This window comes from Pholcus phalangioides, unplaced genomic scaffold (assembly GCF_987345545.1).
Source record: "Pholcus phalangioides strain wild (caught in Gottingen) unplaced genomic scaffold, Ppha-v1.0 ptg000009l_1, whole genome shotgun sequence".
Taxonomy (NCBI): Eukaryota; Metazoa; Arthropoda; class Arachnida; order Araneae; family Pholcidae; genus Pholcus; species Pholcus phalangioides.
In genome coordinates, this window is record NW_028301602.1 from 33,374,655 (window position 1) to 33,400,951 (window position 26,297).

The 26,297-nt window shown below is 34.2% G+C and overlaps 1 protein-coding gene across 1 annotated transcript in view; it reads left to right on the forward strand.

Annotated features, from left to right (window-relative positions):
• The first annotated feature begins 2,077 nt into the window (after positions 1-2,077).
• LOC149082959 (alkaline phosphatase, tissue-nonspecific isozyme-like) overlaps positions 2,078-26,297 on the forward strand; it is a 30,048-nt gene continuing 5,828 nt past the window's right edge. The window contains exons 1-5 of the mRNA XM_089236906.1: positions 2,078-2,206; positions 16,719-16,939; positions 23,246-23,420; positions 24,672-24,850; positions 25,042-25,243. Coding sequence (XP_089093032.1) covers positions 2,122-2,206; positions 16,719-16,939; positions 23,246-23,420; positions 24,672-24,850; positions 25,042-25,243 — 862 coding nt within the window. The 5' untranslated portion in view covers positions 2,078-2,121. The remainder of the gene's footprint in view (positions 2,207-16,718; positions 16,940-23,245; positions 23,421-24,671; positions 24,851-25,041; positions 25,244-26,297) is intronic.

Consider the following 26,297-nt stretch of genomic DNA (forward strand, 5'->3'; position numbering starts at 1 on the left):
TGACTAAATGATATATTTAATGATTTCTAATAAAATGAAGTTTTGAAGGTTTATTGACCATGTTCTAAAAACAGATACAAATACAAAATCAGAAGCCACAATAGGCAAATTGCCCAAAAAGGTAAAATATAGAAAAGATAAGGAAAAATAATGTAATGAAAAATATCAATAAAAAAATATAATGGAAAAAGCCAATAAAAATATGGTTGTTATAGCCCAAATACATCAACCCAATGGCAATAAAAGAAAAATAAAAAAGACTGAAAAGCTAAAATATATTGCCCATAAAACTAAGATTGTCATTCATTCAAGTATGGATAGGTGGCTTCCCGATTATTTCCACCACACAGCTTGTTGAACTCTTTTAAATATTCTTAAATAAATACAATCGATTTTTATAGTACTGTGAAAAGATTTCGTTGTCGTGTAGTTATTTTTGCAGAAAAATTTGCTTGAAACCAAAAATACATCATATTTTACAGAATAATCAAAATAAACAAATATCAATGAGAATATACCGTACATTACTAATTTTGCAATTCATGTTATTTATTTATCAAGGTATTTGGAGCAAATAAACGTTAGGTACATCAATGTACGTAGTAACATCAACTCAGCAATATATCGAGGTACCTGCACAAAGAGTTTCTGGACTTGCAAGTCAAATATTTACAAAACATTTTATAACTTGGAAGCAAATAATTTCAACTGCAAAATAAATTAACAATTTTTTTAAACAATCTATTTGAAATTAGAAATCATTGTGAACAAGTTTTATTTCCCCAAGCTATTGATAGGAAAATGATTTAAGGTATCCGACTACCTTTCTTGTCACTTTTCCTTTAAAATAGTATTAGATGAACTTTAAAAACAAATTTTGGTATGAAGTGTCTCAAAATGATAAAAACAGCAATAAAAATTTTGGACTACTTATGTATTATGCAAATGTATATATTGATTATAATTTTTGTTAATTGCATTTTTAATTGGGTTGCTATATTTTTGAAATATATGACATCCATATTTTTATGGCCATCTTTTTCTCAGCCACCTCGTTGGGCATTTTGCCTGTTGTGGCCTTTGTATTTGTATTTTTCTATGAAATAGTCTCTCATTTTCATGTAAAAAATTTTTCTTTGAGCAAAATTCATGTAATATTCGACACACGATTGCAAAAAATTCTGTGAATTGAATGTTCTGTTATTTTTACCGTACATTTTTAGTGATAATACAGGCTATGAACCTAAATTTAAAGGATTTTGTAGTTTGTTTGTGAATGTTTTCAAATTTTATTCAACATATAATATGTAAAACACTGTAATTAGTCAAATATATATGATAGACCTTAGATTTTGGTTCATATCCTTAACAATAAATATTAAAATTTAATAATGATGCAATCGGTAGATTCTTAGAAATCATGTTTCAACCTCAAGTAAAATGTCAAAAATAGCATTCTTGGTGAAACGCGTTTAAAGATTTTATTCACGAATCACTGGTATGTACAAACTCAACCCTCAAGTAGACGTAATTTCATTTCTCAGCGTCATATAAACAAAACAAGGCCTTCTTTGGAATTACAAGAAAAAATGAAGCTTTCACGAAATGTAAAACTCGATATTTTCTTGAACCTTCACTCGCATATCGGGGATGTCGTAGATGAGACTTTACCAGTTTTTTTTTCAAATAATTCCCAACATTTTCTTCCAAAATTACGTTTTTAAAGTAATCAGATGAATCAATATAAAATTAATAGATTTTCTTTGACTTTATAGTCATATTCCCCAATTTTAAAGGTAATTAAGGGTCTTTTCGTGCAAGGCAGCAACATGATCCTGACGTCATGTCATGCCATGTCATGTGCATTCGATAAACTTTTCTGGAATAGAATCACCCGCTGTCCTGTCATTGGATTACCGGGGGCTGATGGATAGCGCTGTAGATGGCGCGCACTTGACATTTCTTTAGGATGATCGGTGGTAGTTAGCTTCTCTGTGCTTTCTTATTTATCGCTGGCGCTTCTCTGGTATAGGGATGTGATCTTCTCAGAGAGAAAACACTTAATAATAGAAAAGAATAAAAGGAAACAGGAGCAGCAAGAGGAAAAGGAAGAAAAACATCATGACTTCCACGTGTTGCTCCTTTCTAAAAGCTTCTTTCTTGACATCATCATTCTTTATTAATTTCGTGATGGTTGCGTCGCAAGGTAATACATATCTATCATTTATACGTAATATTTACTGAATAGCTGAAGCTATTATAAATTTTTTTTCCTTCATGCGGAAATAATAATACAATATATTATTTTTTTTATAAATGATGAAAATTGATCTAACTCATTTAAAAATATTTGAGATTGTTTGAAGCGGTAGTCTTCAACCTTTTAGACAATGCGGGCCAAATTAAACTTTACATGAAGTCCGCGGACCACCAAGTCATATTGTGGTATTTTTGATTGAACACTTTTATTTTCTGAATTTATTTTTTTCATTAAATTTGAATTTTTATTCATTTTTAAATAACTTCTTTTAGTTAATTGATTAATTCTTTTTAATCAACTCTTTCTTTTATTAAACCTGATATTTGTTCCGGTAATTCGGAAATTATTTTTTCATCAATTTTAAATTTTCATTAATTATGATGATCAATTAAAGATTATTATTAATGAAATTACTCCTAACAGTTCTGAAATTACTCTTGCCAACTCTCAAATTACTCTTGATAATTCTGTAATTATTCCTAATAATTACGAAATAATTTCTATCAGTAGTTCTGAAATGATTTCTTTCAGTAATTCTGCAACTATTTGGTCATTAATTATAAATTTCCATCAATTATTAGAAATGATTTTTTTCAATAACTAAAATTATTTTTTTCAACAATTTAAAATTTTTTTTTCATCAAAGTGTTTTTTTATCATCTGTATAAATTCTGTAATTATGCATGCCTTTTGGATGCTAAATTTGGCCTCGTCATATGTAGTCTATATGAAATCATACGCTTCAAAAACTGTTTTACCTGTCCACGAATTTGTTGCGACGACCCTTTTTATTGTATCAAATGCTACTGAATCTAGAAAGTATCTTATAGCTCCAAATAATACAGTAGTGTGCAGATTTGAGTGGCCGATTTTTTTTTCTCGAATTTAATCATTTTTCACCTCACCATCAGACCATCAACTCACCAAGATGGTCTGTAATTATACATAACTACCGGTTATTATGCATGATTACCGAATTTATCACATTTATCGAGTAACATAAATGGTGTACAACAGAAAATATATTCTATGAAGTACATCATCAGGTTCCTCGGTTTTTTGATAATGGCATTATAATGTTTGATAATTTTCAAGGAAAAGGATCTTATTTTTGGAAAAGGAATTATTTTTTTTTGGCATAATGACAGTACATTTTGTTATAAGTTCATTTGCTTAAGTGTCGACTTACACATTTTTGCAATATTTTTTAAGGAAAATATCGCGCACTTTTTACTATACTCAAAAATATCTAGGTTGCCGGTGTAAAAACCATATAGTTCGTTAATTAAATATGTGCATTTTCATTCATTTAATTTAGAATAAATACTTGTATAGTACGTAGATTTAGGCTAATTACTTGCCCTGTAAATTGCTGAGACAAATTTCAATAATAACACTCACGAATCATACCTGAAGATAATGCTATAGCAACGGTTTAAATGTTCGGGAAATATGTAAAATACGATGGCAAAAGAGCGGTAAAATCCTTATCTACTAATTCGTTCTTAAAAATTTTCCCTTATATTTTCACTGTTTTTCAGAAATTAAATTTACGAAATCTCCAATTCCAATGTTATTCCTCTCTATAAATTTAACTATTTGAAAAATTGTGTAAAACGAAAAAAATTGCATTTTTTTTAGAGAAAACTAATATAAATATGCGTAAAACGCAATTTTTTTTAAAATAAATGAAAGTTTTTTCAACTAATCAATTGCTATGGAAATTGCGTGATCAGGTTACAATAAAAAAGAGCAAAACATGAACATAAATGGGAATAAATTTTCACCAAATGAAAATAAATATACAAAATATTACGCAGGAGATATTTAAATTGATAAACACTTTTTAAAAAAAAAAATTAGTATAAGAAAATATTTTTTTATTATACCCAGTAAACGAATATTGCATTTTTTTTTAAAGAAACGATCAAGAAAAATGAAAGACTTTTTATTAGCTATCAATTTGACCAATGAAAAATAAAAAAAATCTCAACGACACGCACCAGTCATTTCTATTAACATTAAAAGAAGCTACGAGAGAAAATATGTGCCCAAAGGCATTTCTCTCCTTATTTCTGAAAATGAAACGTCCTCATCTGATATGGAAGAAAATTTCTTATTTTTCTTTAATAAATAAAAAATTCAATTAAATATTAATTCTTGGACGTTTTTGACAAGAATTTGGCGTCAAAAATTCAGAATATTTGTTTTAGAAAATATTTCACTCTCAGGAGGAAAAAAAAAGAGAGAGCGAAAAAAAGATGACTTTTAAACAATTTTTTTATTATCTTTATGTGGAAAATTCTTTTTTTCTTAACCCAAAGCAATATGTTTTTATTATTCTAAGTTTTTTCAATGTTTTTCATTGGAAAGTCCGCTAGATTTTGAGAGAATTTAAAAGCGTTTCCATATAGCTCTATTATAACAGTTACTTTCAAATTTTAACTAACCCGGAGTAAACATGGATGAAAAGCAGTTCAAAAACCGTAAATTACTTTAATAATGAAGCAATTGTATAACGTTTTAACGGTTTTTTTTAAATATTTGCTTTAACGTTGTATTGGATAAACAGAAAAATTTAAGTAAACGTGTGCACTTGACGATATCAAAACGCCTCAGTTTCGGTCTTTCACATGCTTCACACTCTCTAGTCTCTAGGTCTTGGTCTTCGCCTCTCACACACCAAGTCATTCGTTCGGTCCCTCACATGCTTCCACATTCTCTAGGTCAGTCCCCGAAGAGGTCTGGATTTGTTTTAAACGACAATGTCTCGTTAAAATTCAAAACGAAGAGCAACTTTGCGAATATCAGTGTAACAAGACAGTTTTCTTCTTTGAAACATCTCGGAATCCGGGATTTTTGAGCGTTCCGTGGCGTTTGACCATGCGGAATCCCCAAGAACACTGAACACTCATAGGAAATGTGTTCAGTGTGCTAATGTGTTGGTCTCCACTTTTCGATTCCAGCAGTTAAAGTCTATGGAGATGTTTCTATCCGAAATTCAGTCTCGGCCAGAGGTCTTCAATGCATGGCCCGTTGGCCAAATATGGTCCTCGAAGCTTCTTGCACTGTCCCGTCGAAGCAAAACTTACATAGTCACAGAATTTTTTAAAATGCCGAAAAAACCCTCAATGGAAAAATGCATTCCAGAATAATTTGTGAAAAGAAGTAAGTTCGAAATTACCTTTAGAAAGGTAATGGTAAGGTCCTCTCATTTCAGAGAAAATGAGAGGAAATAATTTGAGAATTAATGAGAAACAGTTTCAGAATTAATAGAAATGATTTGATGATTATTGAACGAAATTACATCAGAATTGGTGGGAAAAAGTATTTTTCCATTTATGAATACTTATAATTAATGAAAAATACTTCCTGAACTATTTAGAAGATTTTCAGTGTTAGTAGAGATTTATATTCGATGGAAAAAAATTCATAACTGATAGCAACTTATTTTCAGTTAAAAACATTTTTAGGATTTTTTAATGAAAATTTAAATTTTTTTTTTTATGAAAGAAATCTCAGAATACGTAAAACTCTGAAATATATAGGTCCCCCTGTTTGACTAAAAGCCCTTGGCTCCATTATGCTCGCCTATTGAGACGCCACTGTGTGAATCTAGATGCCATATTATGACTTGTTGCCAGTTGCGCTTCATGGAAGTTTTGCCCATAATGACTGAAAGGTTGAAGACCCTGGCCTAGATCAAGGGGCCTAATCGACGCTTCGATTATTTCGTGATATTTAAATGATGGTACCTAGTGCTATAATGCTATCGAGATATTGCTGTAAATAAAAGTTAGCCCTAACCAAATGCAAGTTAGCTAGTACTACTAAACTACGTGCATGTTTCTACGTAAGCATTCCCTTGCGGAATTTATAACGAATCGCTACATACAAGAACGTGTTGAGTGTAAATGAATGGGTCAAACATATTTATGTTGTCAGTGTTATGCTTGTTTCGTGTAATACTTGTGCTGCCATTTGCTTCCATATTTTGAAGTGGAATGGAAATTACCTAAATTTTCACGTTGTGTAAATATCTGTTGTAAGTATTACCTGCTCTATTTTTTTAACTGGGAGACAGGCTCGTATTTGTGCCTCGAAGTTGGAAAACCGTCAAAAATCAACTGCAACCGATTACCACCGTGCTTCCAACGGTGTTCGAACCTTGATCCTCGCGATGAGAGGTTAGCACGATGCCCACACGACCGCACAGCGGCGACTACTATTAATTATAAAACAGCTACTATGCGAAAGAACGTCGATGAACGTCTATCTTGATACTTGCCAGAGCATTATTGATTCAATGTCTTGGTACATAAAATCTAAGATTAGTGTCAAGATTGACGGATTGCATGTTTATATACATGTCCAGAGGAGATATACAACATTTATTCGAATGAACTAATGCCCATTTTAGATAAAATATTTCTGCTGTAAAAGTTTTTTATTCAAATGTTCTAATTTTTTGTGATGGAAAAAGTATTTTGAAATTCCGGGAAGTTGGAATTCGTTTCATGCAATTTTTCTATATCACTTAATGTACTCAAGAACATAAAACAAAATCACATCATCATGTTCTAGAGAAATTAAACAAATGATATCTTATGATTTCTAATTTTTCCAAACAAAATATGCTAAATAAATATTTCATATTAAACTTCTGTGTGTTGTCTAAGAGATATATTTTTTCTAAATAATTTTTTGGGTCTTATATCTTCGTAGATTATAATGAAAATTTTGTTTTCATTGTTTGATTAACTCATTTGAGTACAAAGAGAGAGAGAGAGAGAGAGAGAGAGAGAGAGAGGAAGGAAGGGGGGAAGGATTTGGCTTCGCATAATATTTAAGCCTTGTAGCTAGATGTTGTACAAGTATATTTTATCACTTACAGACGAAACCCTACCAAGAGGTTGGCATCGAAAGAATTCTCGAGAAGCCATTTCTGGTTTAGAAATTGGCGTATTTTATTATCTTCTGAGTAGTTTTGTTTTCCACCTTATGTTATCGACAATATGTTGCTATTTTCATGCATGTTATTCTTTTGTAATTGATTACTTAGATTACAGTTTAATGTGAATAACTAACACAATTTCATTTCACTTCAACTTTTTTTTTTTTTTCAAATGCGTTGTCATATTTTGCTGTCCTCAATTGAGGCTACTTGTTCAGTGTTGATGTTATTTAAAAATATCTCTTATATATTAATTTGTGCAATTTCAATAAAGTATTTGAATATCGAAATGGAATTTGAAGCTCATCAAGGTGTGGACACAAACGGGTTGTTATTATATATGCATATAAATACCGAAAATGAAGGGAATTAGATTCTTTTATATTCCCACTGCTTTCGAAAACATATACAGTAGACTATTGAAGACATTTGATACAGTACTGTATTCGTAGAAGCATTTGAAAGAAAATGTCATAGGCAGATGTCGTTCGTATTTTTCAATAACTTTCTTGCAAATTTCACGTAAAACGTGTAGATACTGGTGAAAATTCTAAGGTTTTCTGTACACCGAGTTTTTCCTAAATATTATATGAAAAGCAAAGAAAGAGAGGAATGTTATTCTGTTTTTTGTAGAATCTAAATCACACGAGGATTTCATTGTAACTTCTGGAGAGTCATTTTATTTTGTTTTCAAATCTTCACTGAATGTTGGAAAGGATGTACTTGTTACGCAAGGAAAAGTTGTTTCGTTAAAAAAAGCTTAAAATTCTCACGATGCAACTCTTGGGAAACGCACATGAAGGTAGCTTCTACAGTGAGATAAATCAAACCATGTTTACCGACGACTCTATCACAGTATTATATTTCCTTAAATTAACTCTATGTAAACAAAGGTTCTTGAATTCTGATCTATTTGTAGTCACGTTTACAGGTGAAACGATAGCGAATAATAAAGATTTACTGTTTTTAATTTTATTAAAGGCTTCGTTGTGCCTGCCTTCAAATGACAAAGTTCACATCATTTCATTTTAATTTGTTCATTTGAAAGTGCAGTCATTGTAGAATCCAAAACAGTTTGATTTCATACGTACAACATCTATAGAAGCAAAGTCACGAATTTAATGCTTTTAGTCTGAAAGTGAAGACTTTGAATGCGATTTCAAGATGTTCAAGATTTTCAAATATAAATGATTTGTGTTTTTTTGGTTTTTCCCTTCACGAAAAACTTGATTTCTCAAGCATTTTTCAAAATATCTCTTTGAAATCCGTCCACAGTATTCCAAACAGCTCTGAACTAAAAACTAAGCGATATGGTTGGAAGTTTTTGATTTACATGATTTTGGAATGATGATATGAAGTACTCTGACGAAAAATGTTTGATACAAGCAGCAGTGTTTAGTGTAAAATGTCTAGCAGAAGTACTAAAAATACGCTAATTTTACATATCATTGCTTGCTAATTTTCGCTGACTCACCATCTAATCATTCGATGTGGGACTCGCTGCTGTAGCAATCTCTTTCTGTGGTCATGTCTCCGACTCTGTTGTATCTCTGTGAAAGGAAAGTTTTCCGACAAGGACGGACCGGGTATCGAACTTGCGACACTTCTAAACATCCTCTGGTACTTAAGGTGAGTGTCTTATCGACCTGGAGTACCACGCCAAAAATTACTAAAATTGTGATGACGTTTTTTTAAAAATTTTATGTATATGTTAAGGTAAATGTGATAAATATCGGTTATTTTTGGTGGTACGATTAAATAATCGACGTTTGGGTTTACCCAAAACTCAAAACGAACACGGTCGTGTTCATTTTGAAACCGGCCGTTCAAGCCGTGTTCGTTTTGAATTTTGGGTAAACCCAAACGTCGATTATTTAATCGTATTATCAAACCCAAAAGGTAATCCATTTCTATTTTTGGTGGGTTTGGTAAATATATGTCACTTTTACCGGCGAATATGCATAATAACCAAATGTGTTTCTTAAATTTGATAAATACTTCAAATTTAGCGCCCAATGGAGTGGTATACGTTGCTGTTGTTTGTTGGTGCGAACTAACGAGCATTGGCTCTCGTCTTCATCATCATGATTTTTCTGAATTCCAGAGATTTTATTCAATCAAAAAATGCAAAATGATTTCCTTAAAAACAACCATTTGAATAATTTGGAGTACAGTAATTCAATTTTTATTTATCTATCGATGTGATTGAAGGAATTATTGCGGATGTGTTTGGTCTTGACTAGCCAATGATTATCAATTTTTTTTTCCGAGTGGAAGGTCGGCCCATAACACACCTAATCAAGTGCTTCATCGAAAAAGTAAATAAATACATAAAATGTTTGCTTATTTTTTAAATACGTATCTCACCTACGCACAAATCAGGCAAGGAAATTATTATTTCAGGAGCAGTAGTTTCCATTCTTGTTTCGTACATCATAACAGCTTGTTTTTTCGTCCACATCAAGCAAGAGCATAAACGGTACAGAGGATTGTATCATTGGAATTATGGGCAAGCCGAATATAGACAATACCCCCCTCTCGATCACCCCTCGGTCAACCACCGCTTCCCCCGTTCAAGAGCATGTATCCGTATATATACAAGATTCCAGTATATCACTCAAGGACAACGCATGAGCTGTGTGGAGTGGACACAAAACAGTTTAGTTGACACCTCCTATATACCCTATAAGTAAGACAGGGCGTGGGGCAGTCTACAGAGGTTTTAGAAAGGTTTGAGAGTTGAGAGGTCTACCAAAGAGATCTATAGGAATGTTATTTGCTCAGGTGCTCACAAACAAGGGAAAGGTTTTTCACCTGGTAAACATGGAAAATAAAGATGTCATTATGAATATTTCATATTTTCGTAAAGGATGGTTGATGACGTATGCGTCATTCGCTCATCAAAATACAGCGAATCCTTTCTCGATGCTGACGTTGCATATGAATGACCCCTTGCGACTAACAGTGGATATTTCAAGAGAGTTTTGATTTTCATTTTTTGTCCATTGACAGCTGCTGTTTCCACAGCGCTATCTGTCGTTAAGGTTGTGTACCACCAATGGGACAGCTTGTGGAATAAATATTATGACCTGTTCCGCAAATATGCTGCCAGAATTAATTCTTGGCGGGATTTTTTTTCTGATATTGTAGTCTATCCCAGGATTTATAGAAAATTCACCGTTAGCAGTTCGTCCCCAGAGAGTGAGTGACCGAGTGATTGAGCATATGCGTGAATGTGTAAGCGAATGGGGGTGCGAATGAGTGGTGAATGAGCTAGTCAATGAGTGACCAAGTGAACGAACGAGTGAGTAACCATATGAATGACCGTGAGAGATTGAGCGAGGGACCATATGATTGACTCACTCCCCTGCTCACCCGATCACTTATTTTCTCATCCTTCCTCACTTCACTCCTTCTCTTACTCACTTGCACACTCACTACCTTACTCACCAACTTACTAACTTATTTGCTCACTCGCTCATTCACTCCCTAATTTGTTCACCCGTTCACTCACCAACTCTCTGACTCATTTAATCTCAATTACTCACTTTTTTATTCCTCACCCACTTCCTTACGTACTCACTCACTTAACTTATCATTCACCTGGTCATCCATTTACTCACTACGTTGATGAATTGATAGTCGATGAATTTTCCCAGCGGTGATTTTCCTGTCGGTAAATTTTCCGGTTGTAAACTGGTGGCGATGAATTTTCCACACACACCGGCTATTCCAGGACAACCCGCATTTACATTCGGTAGGTCTGAAAAATATTTCCTTAAAGTACCATACAGTAAATGAATTGTCAGGTGAAAAATTCTGAAACCTTTACAAGAACTATTTAATAGAACTATTTAGTGTTATATTTGCACTGATTGAGAAACAGTTCGTGTTTCTCGGGGCAAATATACTCAAAGAAACGTATAAAAGCAACTTCTTGAAGGCGGCATAATTGGAGAGAGGGAGTAAAATGAACAGAGCACACACATAGAGAGAGAGAAGATGCTGTGGGTTGGAAATAAGCATCAATTACGCCACCTGACACCCAAGTTCCTCTTGTGTGCGTGCGGGAGGGTTATATACTCTCACAATCAATTCCTTGAAAGGAAAATATTGATTGATGACTTTGCCACCCACAGAATTTTCCTTGGTATGACAGCCAACCAATGTCCGATGGTGAGAGCAATGCATCACCGTCTTCAGTGTGTATGGGATATATATTTTCGTCTCCTTCCTTCTTTAAGCGCTTCCGCTCGAGTGACGAAGAACTACTGTATAAAAGGCAGTAGTTGTCCGGTTGAAATTACATGCTTTGTTGCTTGTATTATTATAATAATACATTTCTCTTATACGTTTATGGACTGTCAGACTCAGTGCTAAGGAGAGAGATTCGGCCGAGATTTGTACAGAAACATGACAGAAACCTTATTCCCCCCCCCCTTTCTCAGCTAATCGATAATTCTGAATAATATTTATACTGTATTTTATTTGGCACAAAATATTCACGATAACAGTTATTTTCTGTGGATGGATATAATTAGAAATGTTTTTTTTTTCTTTTCAATTTGCAAGCTGCGTAAGCTGTAAAACAACTACGGCTGGTCCAATTAATCGATTAATCGGGTCAGTTCACCGATCTGTTGTTAATCGCAGTTAAAATTTTTAGTTGAGTTATTCGAATCGATGAATTTGATTAAAATTTTCATTAAAAGTTTGTGAATAAACTTTATATGTTTGAAAAATTTTGAAATAACCGATTAGATGTTTTACATTTTGGATAAGTGTCTAACTATGTTTGAAAATATTTGAATCAGCATTTTGATCAAATTTTTCGGCAAGTACATTCAACGAAAACTGATGATTTCAGTTTCAAATTGAGTTTGATGGGAGTTTTAAGAGGCAACACAAAAATTTATTGTCTCCACTAGGAGCAGTAGTTTTTCACATTTTTTCTTTTTGACATTCTTGGATGCAACAGCTCCTCTTTTCTCATGTATTATTTGAGAGCAGTTTCTTAGAAAACAAGCAACAGTATGAACGAAATTAGTTTCGAAATCATTTAGTAACCTAAAATAACTGATTAAAAAAAGCACGACAAGATCCAAATGAAGAAATTACAGGCTTTAACAGAATTATGTTTAGCATATTAAATTGCTTCAAGCGGACAGCCTAAATTTCTTAATTAGACAGCTGCCGTATACAGCGGCGTCGGAGCCGGGGGTGCTGTGGGTGCTCCAGCACCCACGGTAATTCGTGACATGGATCCGAGCACCCTCAGAAGTGATACAGAAATTAAAAATTTCCGATATAAAACTAAAGACGAGCACCCACAGTTGCGAAACACTTCCGACGCCCCTGGCCGTATAATTAAGTTATTATAATTGTTTACAGCTGCCGAATAGGCGTGTGGGAGGGAATTGAATATATTTTATAGCATCTATAAATATTATATGGTCACAAAAAATATTCGACTAAAATTCGACTCATCAGTTAAAAATGTTGATCGAACAGTTTAAAATTTTAATCGATTCTCAGACTTGAAACAACCAATGATAATTATGTATTAAAAATACGTTTACTTGATGAAAGTAATTGACAATTGCATGATCAGGGGTGGAAAGCTTTTTTTTCAAGCCGTGTCACACAATTAAGATCACATTTTCAATGCGCGTGCAAATTTTAACATGCAAACAATACGTACCGTTTTTACGGTATATACGTGTATATATGTATATACATGCGCATTTTCTCTGTTTCTGTAAAATAATTGTTTGCCTGTTTTCTTACGTTCGTAAAAATGTTCAGTTTTTCACTATTTTGAGTTCTAAGTTGCTTTTCTTTTTGAGTCATAAATTCAATTATTGCAATGCCGATCGTGTATATACGTATGTCGGTAAGATCTCGTGTGTGTCGTGCACCTACACTATGTTGGGCACAGACACCCCGGATCCTGAGGACTCAGGGTACTTGCGCCCCTCCACCCGAATAAATTTTGCAAGAAGGCTTGGCCCTTTCCCCCAAAAAGAATTCATGGAAATACAATGTAAATGCATGTCTCCCATGTGGACGATCTTAATCTCGTACAAAGGGGGCAACCGTATAGTGGGAGAGTGAGTGAAAGAAAAATCTGCTGTACTTTTTCTCCGAGATCGCCGCTCCCTTTGGGAAAGAACGCAAACCATCCCAAGACAGTCTCTCTGTGCGGTCAGCGGTCATGTTTGTCTGTCTACTCTTTTTACCCCATCTAATAAGGTAACTGGTTATTTTTTTAGATTTATTGCCGACATTTCAAACAAAGATGAGTCCAAATTTGTTGCCAAAAGCCTGGACGTAAATGGGTTAAGGAGTTGTATATATTTAAGAATTGAAGAAAAAATTTTTTATGTAGATATTTCGTTCGTAATTAAACTAAATTAAAATCGAATGAGTGGAATGTAAATAAGCAGGGTTTCAATTCCACTAACTGTGAAAAAAAAAAAATTTCAAAGCACAACACAGTGTTTGCTGAAATTTGAAACTATTTTGTAATTTGAAGTATATATATTTCTAAATTCCACGATAGAGTGCACAAATATCATATCTGCTGGACAAAAAAATTTAGGACAGCCTTGTTTAAGAAAAAATTTATAACAGTTAATGCAATTAACTAAATTGTGATCACTTATTCTATTTGTTCGATTTTCCAAATGAAGACACAGAAATCACCCAATATAAGTTCCAAAATGAAGTAAACAACTGGAATGATCCGCGCATTCGGGTAAAAAGGAAAAAAGCCAAATCTATTTCAATCTTCCGAATAAATGAATGGACATTTTGATATTAGCGTGTTTTCATTTTGTGAAACGACATTGTCTCTCTCTCTCTCTCTCTCGTCTATTATGCTCGGAGTGATTTGTTCGTTTGAATTCACCGACAGAAATGAAGAAAAAATAATAATAAAAAGTAAAGAAAACCCCCCGAAAGAGAGTCATTCGATAGATGAAAGCACATGTTCCAACTAAATTAAATTACAATCAGGTCCATATACTGAATCATCATATTTGCATCAAGGGGAACGAGACGTATAATTCAAGTTAATAGCATTCGAAATTCGATTTAGACAATTAAGGTGATTTGCTCTCGTATAATAATGATCTATCTTTTCGAAAGGCTACTTTTGCCGATCCTTATAATACTTTTTCTTAATTTTTTTTTTTTTGTTCTTATCTTTTCCCATTGAATCACTCTGAGCGATTTCCTATCGTGTTACTCTGATGTTAATAAAATGTATGGAACAACGTTCGGAAATGTTACTTTCCTCCTTTTTTTTTCGGTAGCTTAAGAGCCATCAATGCATAATAACGTACAATTCTTTTACGAATTAAAGATAGTAAAATGAATGATTTATCTTGTTAGGCTTTAGAAGGAATAGGAATGTAATTGAAAACCATCTAATCACCTTTTGTCGAGTTTAATTTGGAAATCGTGTTTCGGTTGAGTTTTTACTTAATTATCTATACATGTACTAGACAGAATACTCGAGGCGATTAATTCGTGAATTTTCGATTCCTAGAAGTGAACGTCACTAATGGTAGCTCGCAACCGTAGCTCAGTGTGGTTCGATACCAAGTCACTGTTTCTATCAGTGAAAGAAAAAAAAAATTTTTTTTATAATTTGTAATAATGAAACATTATCCCTATATAACTTTTCCCTCAATTTCTTATACTTAGAGAAATCTTCGAAATTATTTTAAACATGCATTTGAGTAAAACTTTAGAATGTTAGAAATTGATGGCGCTTTCCATGGCACCTCAAAGCACCTCTTGGGAAATCATTCAGTGATTTACCAGATTTCTTAAAAGCACTGAAAATCTAATCTGAGGAAAATTTCCTATCATGCGATATATTCTTTTCTAAATAAGTCCATAGTTCTTCTGATACATAAATGCAATAAAACTCGAGCATAACGACCTCGGCTGCAACGACACCTAGGTTATAACGTCAATAGTAGGCGTTGTTGGCTGATCCCCGTAGAGAATAATGTTAAACCATTTTTTTTTTTTTGTTAGCGTTGCTCTCAAGCACAACGTGGTTTTCTTATAGTTTTGAAGTGAACGTATTTTATATTTTGAGCTCGTACATTGATGTTTCTAAGCGATTCCTAAGCATTCGATTTTTACTTGTGGGCTGTTCATGAAGTTTCTATAATTACCAGCAGGATATAGCTTAGAGGTTCTCGTGTCGCCTATTTATTTCAAGCCAAGGAAGAACGATTTGCAAGCCTTGCAGTTTGGAGGGAAATACCCCGTGTGTGCATAGGGAGGGGGGGGGGGGGGAGCCATATTGCTATTCTTCGGTGATGATAGAAAAAGTAAGTTTCCAAACAATTAATGATATTTTTATGTTATTCAAATCTATGTAAATCATATAAACACCATGTGCTTCCTGAAGTGCAAGATCCCATATTTTTTTAGATATTGCAAACATTTTTTTTTTTGCCATGTTATAGCGTTCAGAATGCCTAGTTTACTTAATATATGTATAATCCCCCCCCCCCCCCCCGCCAAAAAACCTTTTTTTCTCCTCTGGATATTTCAAAGGTTGCCAATTGAAGGGCTAATGAACCATGCTTATAACGTCGATGAAAATGCTATGAACTCGGATGCAACAAAAAAATTTTCGTTTTTTATAGCGTTTTTAATATCTAACGATGGATAAAAGGATTTCTAAGAAGTTTGGGACTCCGTCGTGCTCCTGATTAACATGATCCGTATACGGGATATTACTGCAGTTTCCTGTAATTTCGCCTTTTCCGACTTTTTCTATTACAAAAAATGTCCCGTTTTCATTGCGTGTTTTTTGGACGAAATTTACTTCAAATATTAATCATTACTAGAATCAGAAATGAAAGTATTTTGCATAATTTATAAATCTTGTAAAAACTGATATTGCTACAGATATTCATATCTCACTTATTTGCTATGTAATTTTTTTACACTTACATTGCGTAAGTGCAATACTGCCTACTGGGTTGTGTGATAAATAAATAAATTAAAAAAAAAAAAAATCCCTGAATGTATTTTCTAGTACTGTATTTCCCGCCAACGCTTATTCGTTAGCCATATTTGGCGATTTTTCTGAGAGTTGGTAAAATCTATTGTGAGAATTGGTGATTTATCTCGTATTTATCACCACGATTTCCCATTTTCTCCTGATCAAATATGGTCACTCCAACCATAATGAACCATAATGAAATAAAAGCTGCTTTCATAGCAATGATTGCATTTGATTGCATTTTTCGTCAAAAAAATTCTCGAAAACCGCAACCCTGGTTGTAAAGACACCTCGGTTATAACGACAAAAATTCACAGAAACATTGCTGTCGTTATATTGACTGTAGCTTTGAGTAATATTAGTGGTTAATTATGTGCATTGAGACATATTGCATCATTGCAATATAATTATCTGTATAAAATGTAAATATTCTAATTTATATTTATTATTATTATTTTTTTTTTTTGTAGATCAGAATCACTGGTATCAACAAGCCAAAACTCAACTGCTGAAGAACCTGAAAGGCGTTGACAGCTCTGGCATTAGTAGGAACACTATTCTCTTCATAGGTGATGGCATGGGACTGACCACAGTGACGACAGCTCGCATATTACGAGGACAGAAACTCGGCAAGACAGGAGAAGAGCACGAGCTGGCGTTTGATAAGTTTCAGCACGTCGCTCTGGCGAAAGTATGTATATTTTTTAATGTTCTAACTTCAGTAGAATTTCTTTATAACGGACAGAGAGTTTTGCCCAATAGCAGGGAGTGTCCATTAATAAACAGTTAAACTCGGTTATAACAACACCTTTTCTATAACGTTAATAATTGGTGATCCCGGCTGATTCTCATAGAGAATAACGTTAATGAGTCGCTTATAACGTCGATGAAAGACAATGAAATCGGGTATAATGACATATTTTTCGTCATCGATATGACCGCAAACGGGATATTCCCGTATTTTTGTATAATTCTATAAGAACTGCTTCATTCTATGGGGGGGGGGGGGGGGTTGAAGTGAAAGTTTCCCTTTTTTTCATCAAAGCTTACTTTAATACATAATATTTACTAGAAACTTGGATAAAGGTAAATTGCGTTTTATAATGTTACATTTTAATGTCAATTAATGATAATCTATCTTAAACTCTTTTTACCCTTAATATTTCTTTCCAGCCATCACGTTGGGCGATTTGCCTATTTTGGCTTTAGAATTTGTATATGCTGACTATATCTATCTCAAAAATATTTACCATGTTCATTTTTATTTATATTTTTGCGTGGAAATACATTTCAAATCATTGCAGACTTGCTGTAGCATTTCATTACTTGCTAAGGCAAGTTCTTCACACTGAGGCGATGCGGCAAGCGATGCAGCATGCAGTCCGACGCAGACTGGTTGAAAAAACCTGAAACTAAAAGTTTTTTTAACCAATCCGCGTCGAGCTGCATCGTTTGCCGTATCGTGTCAGTGTGAATCCTGCCTTAGGATTAGTGTGGATCCACATCAGCAGACACACACCGTTTCGTGACCACCTTTTAACATAAAAATGTCTGTGAATGTGCAGCCTCGATGCGATAGATATGAATACATTCAAGAATGTTGAAGAATGTTTTCCGTGCCTGACATGACATGGTGAGTGCCTGCAGATGTGAATCCAAACTTATTCATAAGTAGGGCTCGAATTTCTACGTATTTGCATATTTTATTATTATTATTTTTATATATTTCAATAATTTTCTGAAAATCGTTTTGAATTTGATTTTAACTTGTTCACTTGTTTTCGTTCTTCTGAATGTGTCTTATTACATCGGGGTATTTTGCACAACAGGATCACCGAAAGTGCTAGAAAAGTACCGCACTTGGCATTGCTATTTCCTGTGTGTGACACAAACTACTTTATCTAACTGAATTTTCTTATTCAACTAATCAATTACAATTTTTTGTGGTGAATAAATACAGGAAATCGCATTTTCTAGTGTTACCAAAAATGCCGATTAAAAAAAAAGATGACAATAACAGCATAAATTTGATAACGTGATGATAATGTTGGCTCTCGATGTAATAATAAAGCACAAAGATATATTTTCTTGGTCCGCAGGGTATCGTTATATCGAGGTTTCACTGTTTTACGGACTAAAAACAAATAAAATGCAATGTGATGGGCCTGAGTGCGTTTGTGCTATCATGTTTAAACATTAGCTGCCGATCTCAAGAGACGACTTTATACGTATGAAATGACTAGGTGGGCCAAAATGATCAAATGATTGAAAAAGTCCTGACAGCATAGAAATAAAAGACTTAATATGAAAATTCGTAAATGGAATCATCCATAAAACAACAAAAAATAAGCTACAATTTCAACTGAAATCTTGTCTTGCAATTCACCAAATGAATATATTTCAAATTGTATAAATCAAAGGAAATTGCTATCAATATAATTCTCATTTAGTTTCGGTTTGACTTGTCTTACTCTCGTGAATGCATCGATAAGTTTAAACTCGCGTTTCATTTGTATTAAAATTCACAATTCGATTCGGAAATGCAATTAAATTTGCATACATAAATCATCAAACCTATGCTCACATTAAGCTAAAAGGTAGACTTTTCTTCAGGTTACGGTTTGTTTGGCGGACGCCGGAGAAGTGATACGAGGAATAGGAAGTTCTTCACCGAGTTAATTAGGATTTTAATTAGTGGAACATAGATATCCAACAGAGTACTTGAAAATATATGAGAGAAAATCATTTCTATTGAGTAAAATCAACATGAGAACACTTGACACTTGTTGAAGAGTTGCTAAATTAGAGAGCGAGTTTTATCATTTCCGAGTTTTTGTAGGAAGGAACATCCTAAATAGAACGTTGTCCAGAAAATCCACACGTACAATCCGTATTAAGGGGCAATTCAAGTTTTACGTAAGTACGCGTGGGAGAAGGGGAAGGGAGCATTTATATACTGACTTTCGAGGACGAGGGGTTCGAATGATGATTGCATGAGCAATATGGAAGGGTTTTCACAGAGCCGATCTTAAGGGGTGTGCATATGTGCGGTAGCAACGGGCTCCGCCGTTTGGGGAAGGGGTGGCGCACTCATGGTAATAAAAGTGAACGAATATGTATGTATATATATATATTAAATACATTTATTTTAGTGGTAACCAATCTGGGCTTCAAATGATTTGATGTTGGAATTTTTACCGATTCTGGAATTATTTCTTTCATCAATTCTGAAATTATTTCTGTCGTCAATACGTCAATTCCGGAGTTATATTGAAAATTTTTGAGAGCTGCTGAAATTTTAACCGTTCGGAGATTTATGAAATCATACCAAATTGAGGGAATCGGAAATAAAAAGTTCAAGGTAAAAGCTATTCAATTTTATCATTTTTAATCATTTTAGTTGATTAAAAAATTCACTCGAATTAATCGAACTGCTGTGTTGTATTTTCAACTAAAAATGTGCTCGCACGCATGCACGCACACACACACAGCACAATTTAACATACGTTTTCGTAGATTTTTTTTTTTTTTTTTTTCAATACGTTTTTATAGGAGTGAACCGTAGAGGAGTTAAAGATTTTTGAAATTACAGAAACTCATCATTGGATATACTTGCATGATCATTTCCATGTTGACATAGTAGAAAGTGAAACTGTCTGAGTTAGGGAAACATCAAACATGTGATATTCAGTTGTGTATATGTGCAGGTGAACTTTTCTAATTTGACCTTGGTAAATTCGAATTTTAGTGGTTTCCCCTGAGTTTCATATTCAATTTAATGTTAGAATTACTTACAAATACAAATACAACGCCACAACAGGCAAATTGCCCAACGAAGTGGCTGACTTAAGAACATCATGGATCCCCGAGCCATTTTTTGGAGGCCCTACCTACTACTGCTACACCACACATGCATGCACCCCGCCCACCCCTCAACCCCCCGCGGAACCCCCCAACGAATCGGTACATACGGGAATGTGCGCTTGTTATGAATCGGATTTTTTTGTATTGTTTTAGAAATTTGATTCAGATATCATTTGCAAAATGTCTCTTTTCTTAGAATTTGTGACTAACTATTAATGATCTTTATCTTTATTTCGTTGTTTTACTGAATTTTTCTGGAATATAACAACATGGCCTACACTTGAACATCAACAAAAATTACAATAAAAAATTTGAACTTTTTGTTTTGGCTCTAGAAAGCAAAGATTTTGTTACCAGTTTCACATACTGGCTTTCTTCTCGCTGCGAACTGGTATTTTACCGGACCTTACATGACTTCATTAGCATCTGAAAATGACTTCAGATTGCAATGCAAATGCTACTGTTGTCTGGATATACGAAAGTTTTTGTGTGTGGTTTACTTTTTAAAACATGTAGTGCTGAAATCGCGTTCATTGTCGGGTAAAATGTGTAGAGGATTCGTATCTCTAGCACTATTGTTTGTATGTTTTGGAATATCTAATGCAGCTCATAGTAATATTTTTTACTATATCTAAACGAGGTTTAAACGCTTGTTCACCCCTAGAAAAAAGTGATTAACTTACAGATGCGCACAGAAATAGGGAATATAGTAACATTGAAATTTCTGATAAAAGAAGACGAAAACCTATCTAACAAGGAAAGGTCTCAGGATGTCGTTCCCAAAAAATTTAGTACATTCATCTCTCTCACACCCAGAAACACATAAAATAAAATAAAAAAACGGAGTGCAATTATTAAAGCCGCAAAAAATTATAAAAAATTATAACAGTTGGCTATTCATCGCCCCTCACAATTCTTGGCAATTACCTATAAAAACTTATGTTTTCTTTTTCTTTCTCTCCTCCAGTTTCTCTCTTCCAGAAACTAGTCATCTTTCTTTGTTTTTAAATTTATTCTTGGTTTCTATTGGCATTCAAAATACGAATACAGTATTTAATTTTTTTTGAGTGACCCATAATAATTCCACCGGGTTTTTTTTTTTTTTTGTATTTTTGTGCGTATTTAAATGATTGGAACCAGTAGCTATTTTTTCACAACTTTTTGAAGATGTCACCTTGGAACCCTTTCCTTGTAAGAAAGTAACAGAGGTTCCCCTATTCCAACACTTGTAGAGGCTGGGGAAATGTTAGAAAAAAATAAAGCTGTTGGAGATCGAAAGTCGTATCTTTCATCCTTAAATAAACAAGATTTTGTGCAATGCTTTAAGCACATCCAAAGAGTACAAAATGTACAACAAATGGAATACTTGTAGATTTCGTGATCGTTCTACATTTCATATAGACACTAGTTACCACAACGTTTAAACCGGTATAGCAAGAGATGGCATTCAATCCATTTTCATGATTTTAAAATTTTTTTTGATTTTTTTTTGTTGTTGAAAGTTTAATATCTCCTATGTTGATGAATCAGGTAATTGGAATTTTAGATAGTCCGAACTTTTTTTTTTTGCTGTCTTCTTCAGCTTCGAATTAAGCAAGGTCGACTGTATTGAGAATGTTGTTTTCTCTTATTCTGCAACTATCGCTCATATCTCGAAACACAAAGAGGCGCAGAATGCGTTGATGCCAGTGGACGACGGCGAAGAAGAACCTTTTCACACGGAGAGTTTGTTCCCCTGTAGCACTTCCTCGAAACAGAAAGTTTTGACACTTTTGTTGGCTTCGTCTCATTCATTCCGGGACATCAAAAGGTTCTTTCAGATCTTCTCCATATTAATTCGGACGGCGACGACGACCCACATGTGCCCAATCGATCTAAGAAAATAAATTATAGGTGAAGGAATTTAGACATCTTGGGAGTGTCCTTAAATCATTTGATCAATATTTCCAAATGATGTCTTCTCATGTCGTGAAGATATAGGTAATTCTTTTCTTTCGTGAGGAAGGAACCTCATTATATTAAGTACTACGCAATTTTTTCCTCAACAATCCCATTATTGTAAATGGAATGATTAAAAATTGTTTCAAATTAACTTTTTGGCATTTATTGATTAAAATTTTATCAATTGATCAAGTATAAAAATAATACCAATTAAATTTTGGAACTCTTTTGGGCTTTAGATACCGAAACAGAATTATGATGGAGTAAATATAAATTCATTTATTATTTTTAGCTTGTTTAGATTTAGTTTATAAAAAGTAGGGGTCTCCAACGCATGGAGGCTTCAACGTGGGCCACATGGGGCCCTCAAAGCTTTTTTGCAGTGACTCTCCGACGAAAAGGCTCATATAGTTACAGAATCTATAGAGATGATGGGAAAAAAAACCTCAATAAAAAAAATTGTTGCATAATTTGATGAAAGAAGCAATTTCAGAAATTACTTTTAGAGAACATTTCGGAACAAATGAAAGAAATAATTTTAGAACTAAAGAGGAATAATTTTAGAATTAATGAGGAATAATTTTAGAACTTTTTCTATATATTGAGAGAAATGTGTTTTTTTTTCATAATTATTCAACGAAATAATTTTGGAATTGGTGGAAAAATTGTTTCGCAATTTATGAAAATAATAATTAATGAAAAATATCAACAAAATTATTGAAAGAATAATTTTCAGAATTAATGAAGATTCATATCTAATGAAAAAAAATAATTTCAGAATTGATAGAAATTCTTCTTTAACGAAAAAGTAATTTTTTGGAATTTATGAGAAAAGTTTATTCATTGAAAAAATATTTTCTCAGAATGAATTAAAATCTATATTCAAGGAAAAAATAACTTCAGAAGTAACGGAATTTTCATATATTCAGTAGAAAAATTATTTCAGAATGAATCAAATTATCCAACAATGTAGGGCCCCCTGTGTGACTCATAGCACTGAGCCGTTCTCTTGCGCCCACGTGTTAAGACATCACTGAATCTACATACGGCGTGAATCTAAATGCTACAGTATAATTTGTTGCCCTTGCGCTTTTCATGGATTTTTGTTTTTGGCTCGCAATGTCTGAAAGGTTGATCACCCTTGATATTACGCATGTACTCGGTTATAACATCTCTTTTGAATTATATATAGACATATATCGAAGATAGTCAAGTTGGTGATTCAGGTGCGTGTGCAACAGCACTTCTTTGTGGTGTCAAAGGAAGATTCGAGACAGTCGGACTTGATGAGGGAGGAAGATTCAATCAGTGCCATACTGTAGAGACTTCCAAAGTTCAATGTCTTGTCGACTGGGCTCATTCTGAAGGTGAAATTTCTTGAATTGCTATTATATGAATTAAGAAAGAATGTGAATGAAATTTATGAAAAATGTTTTCTTATGGTACAATCAGGGCGATGTTCGGTCCTTATCTATGTATGGTACACTCATGTCAAAACATTAATCAAGACTGCTGCTGGACAGTTGTCAGAATTGACGGAGACCACACGTGTATAGCAAAGTGTATGAGTAATATGTATAAACCGCAAAAAAAACCCACTATAACACAGTTCACCTGCAAGCTCTCAACACCAGAGTATGTTATAGTTGAAAAAGAAAAAAGAATGAGGATGTGATGAGCGTTCATTTGGAAATGTACTTAGTTATGGTAGCCACACAAGCCATTCAATGATTGTTCAGACTTTATTGAGCAGCCTGGCGGGAGGAGCACGAGAAGGGGGGGGGGGGGCAAGGCGATAGAAAATTAAATGTCTCTGAATTACTGAAATGTCCAAAGAAAATACCTGTATATGCTAGCTTAAACAAATTCTGTTAATTTAAAAAGTTTTCTTGGGCGTGTTAATAACTGAAAATTCGAATTCTGTTAAGGAAACATTTTCTGGATATTATGTCGAGGTGAACTCGGAAAGAAAAGTCACCTTGGCTAAACCGGGACTCGAACTCAGGCTATCGTACATACCGGGCAAGAATTCCGTTCTTACCCACTCAAACGTGGTGTGCCCCCTAGGTCTCCCCAAAGATTTTCCAAAAATCAATCCTGCGTACGCCCCTGAGTGTGGCCAAGAATTAGTATTAAGAACAACAAATCCCATGTTCGACGTAAAGCTCTTTTAGTCTCTGAAATATCCATTTGGGGTGCTTTTTTTTGTCCTTGAGCATACCACATTTACTTAATCAAGTTGAGATCACTAGACCTCAATGATCACTTCTTACCTGAATATCTTCTTTTTTTTAAATAATAATGTGATCCTCACATATTCTCAAGAGAAGTGTATGATCTATCCAGGGAATTTGTTAGCGTTAGTAGACATCGATGTCCGAACCTAGGTTCGAACCCAGACCTGCGCAATCTGCACTGACAGGGACATTTACAAAGGTGAAGCATTGCGTTTGAAGCACCGTGTTGTTATGCACAGAAACTGTGCGTCAACTGCATCTTGAAACAAATAAACATGAACTTTCAGGATGTTTTATAATGACCATTTATAATGACCTTATACACCTTATAACGACCATTTCCAGCGATATTGAGTTTAAAATCCATTATTTTATGATCAGGTAAATGGACTGGGCTGGTAACGACTACACGCGTGACTGATGCGACTCCAGCAGCAATGTTCGCTCATTCGGCTAATCGTTACTGGGAAAGCGATGACAAGTTGCCCAAAGATGCCAAAGAGCATTGCAAAGACATTGCCAGGCAACTGATCGAAGATGAGCCCGGTAGGAAAATAAATGTAAGATTTTCAAGGATAAATGTAGGTGAAATCAATACGTGAACTTACGTAATGCATTTTTATTCGTATCTTAAATTAAACTTTGAAGTCTCAAAGGACATTTTCCAATTCTTGAAAATTGAAACTTTTCATAATTTCCTTTTCTTAAATTTATTGAAGACCGTAAATAATTTGTTCGTTTCCACAATTAGGTTATCTTGGGTGGAGGCCGAAGACATTTCTTGCCGTCAGACGAAAAAGGCGACAAGATGAACTCGGGCAGGAGGCACGACAAACGAGATCTGATTCAGGAATGGAAAGCGAACAAGAAATCAAAAGGACTGCGTTACAAATACGTTTCGAATCAAAGAGAACTACATAAAATCGATCCAACGAAAGTCGATTATCTTCTTGGTAAGCTTGCTAAGACGATTCAATCCGAAAGCCCCCATTGACGAAGTCAAATTAGTTATCGGAGATTTTACTTGTTAGTTTCTGTCAATGTCTTCAAGTAGTGTCTTATTCAGATCGGATCGTGTTTGGTACGTGGTTTGTTCAAAAAGTATCCGATCATAAATTTTCGTGTGTGAACGAATGAAGCTTAGGAGGCGTGGTTTGGTGAACGTATGTAGACAATCCTGGTACACATGCTTGAATTTTTTCCTTTTTGCAGAATCTATCACAGTGAGGAAGTGTAAGTGAGCAACATGTCACATTTTTGTTTTTGACAAAATGGCAGGAAAAATGTGAACACAACGCTACTGCTTTCACCGTAATAGAGCTGCCAGTTGCGACGCAGAACCACGTTTTAGCGCTCTTTCGTGATGGTTGTACCGTGGGGTGCGTACTCGTGATGAACCATCACCACTGGAATCATAGAAGGCGGTCAGCATGACTTTGACACTGCATCTCCTGAACACTAAATCATTCGTCCAAAATAGAATTAACTGATCCAATGCTAATGTTACTTTCGTTTACAAGTTTTCTGATCGTGATTCGATGATAATGCATCACCAGAGTCCTCACTTAGTCAATAACGATCTCATTTCTGGATGTTGAAGAAAGAGCTTCACTTTCCATGGATGTTCGGTCATCTTTGATGCGGTTGTACCACTTTTTTGTTATCGTCGTGGTGCTCATTTCTTCATCTTCGTAAATCCTTCGAATCCGACGGATTGTTTCAACTCGGGAATCACCAAGCTGCACGAAAAATTTAATGTAGTAGCGTTGTTCACGTGTTTCCCGTTATTTTGTCAAAAACGAAAATATGACTCACTTAATATTCCTCATTCATTGGTGATCTGCCGGCGAATGGCATCTTCTTCAGACAGGTTATTTAAGAATACGCACTAGGATTGCCTATATACTTGCACCAAACCACGTCTCCCTAGCTTCATTGGAATATACGCGAAAAATTACGTCTGGATACTTTTTGAACAAACCTCGTATAAATTATCTTTTTCTGATA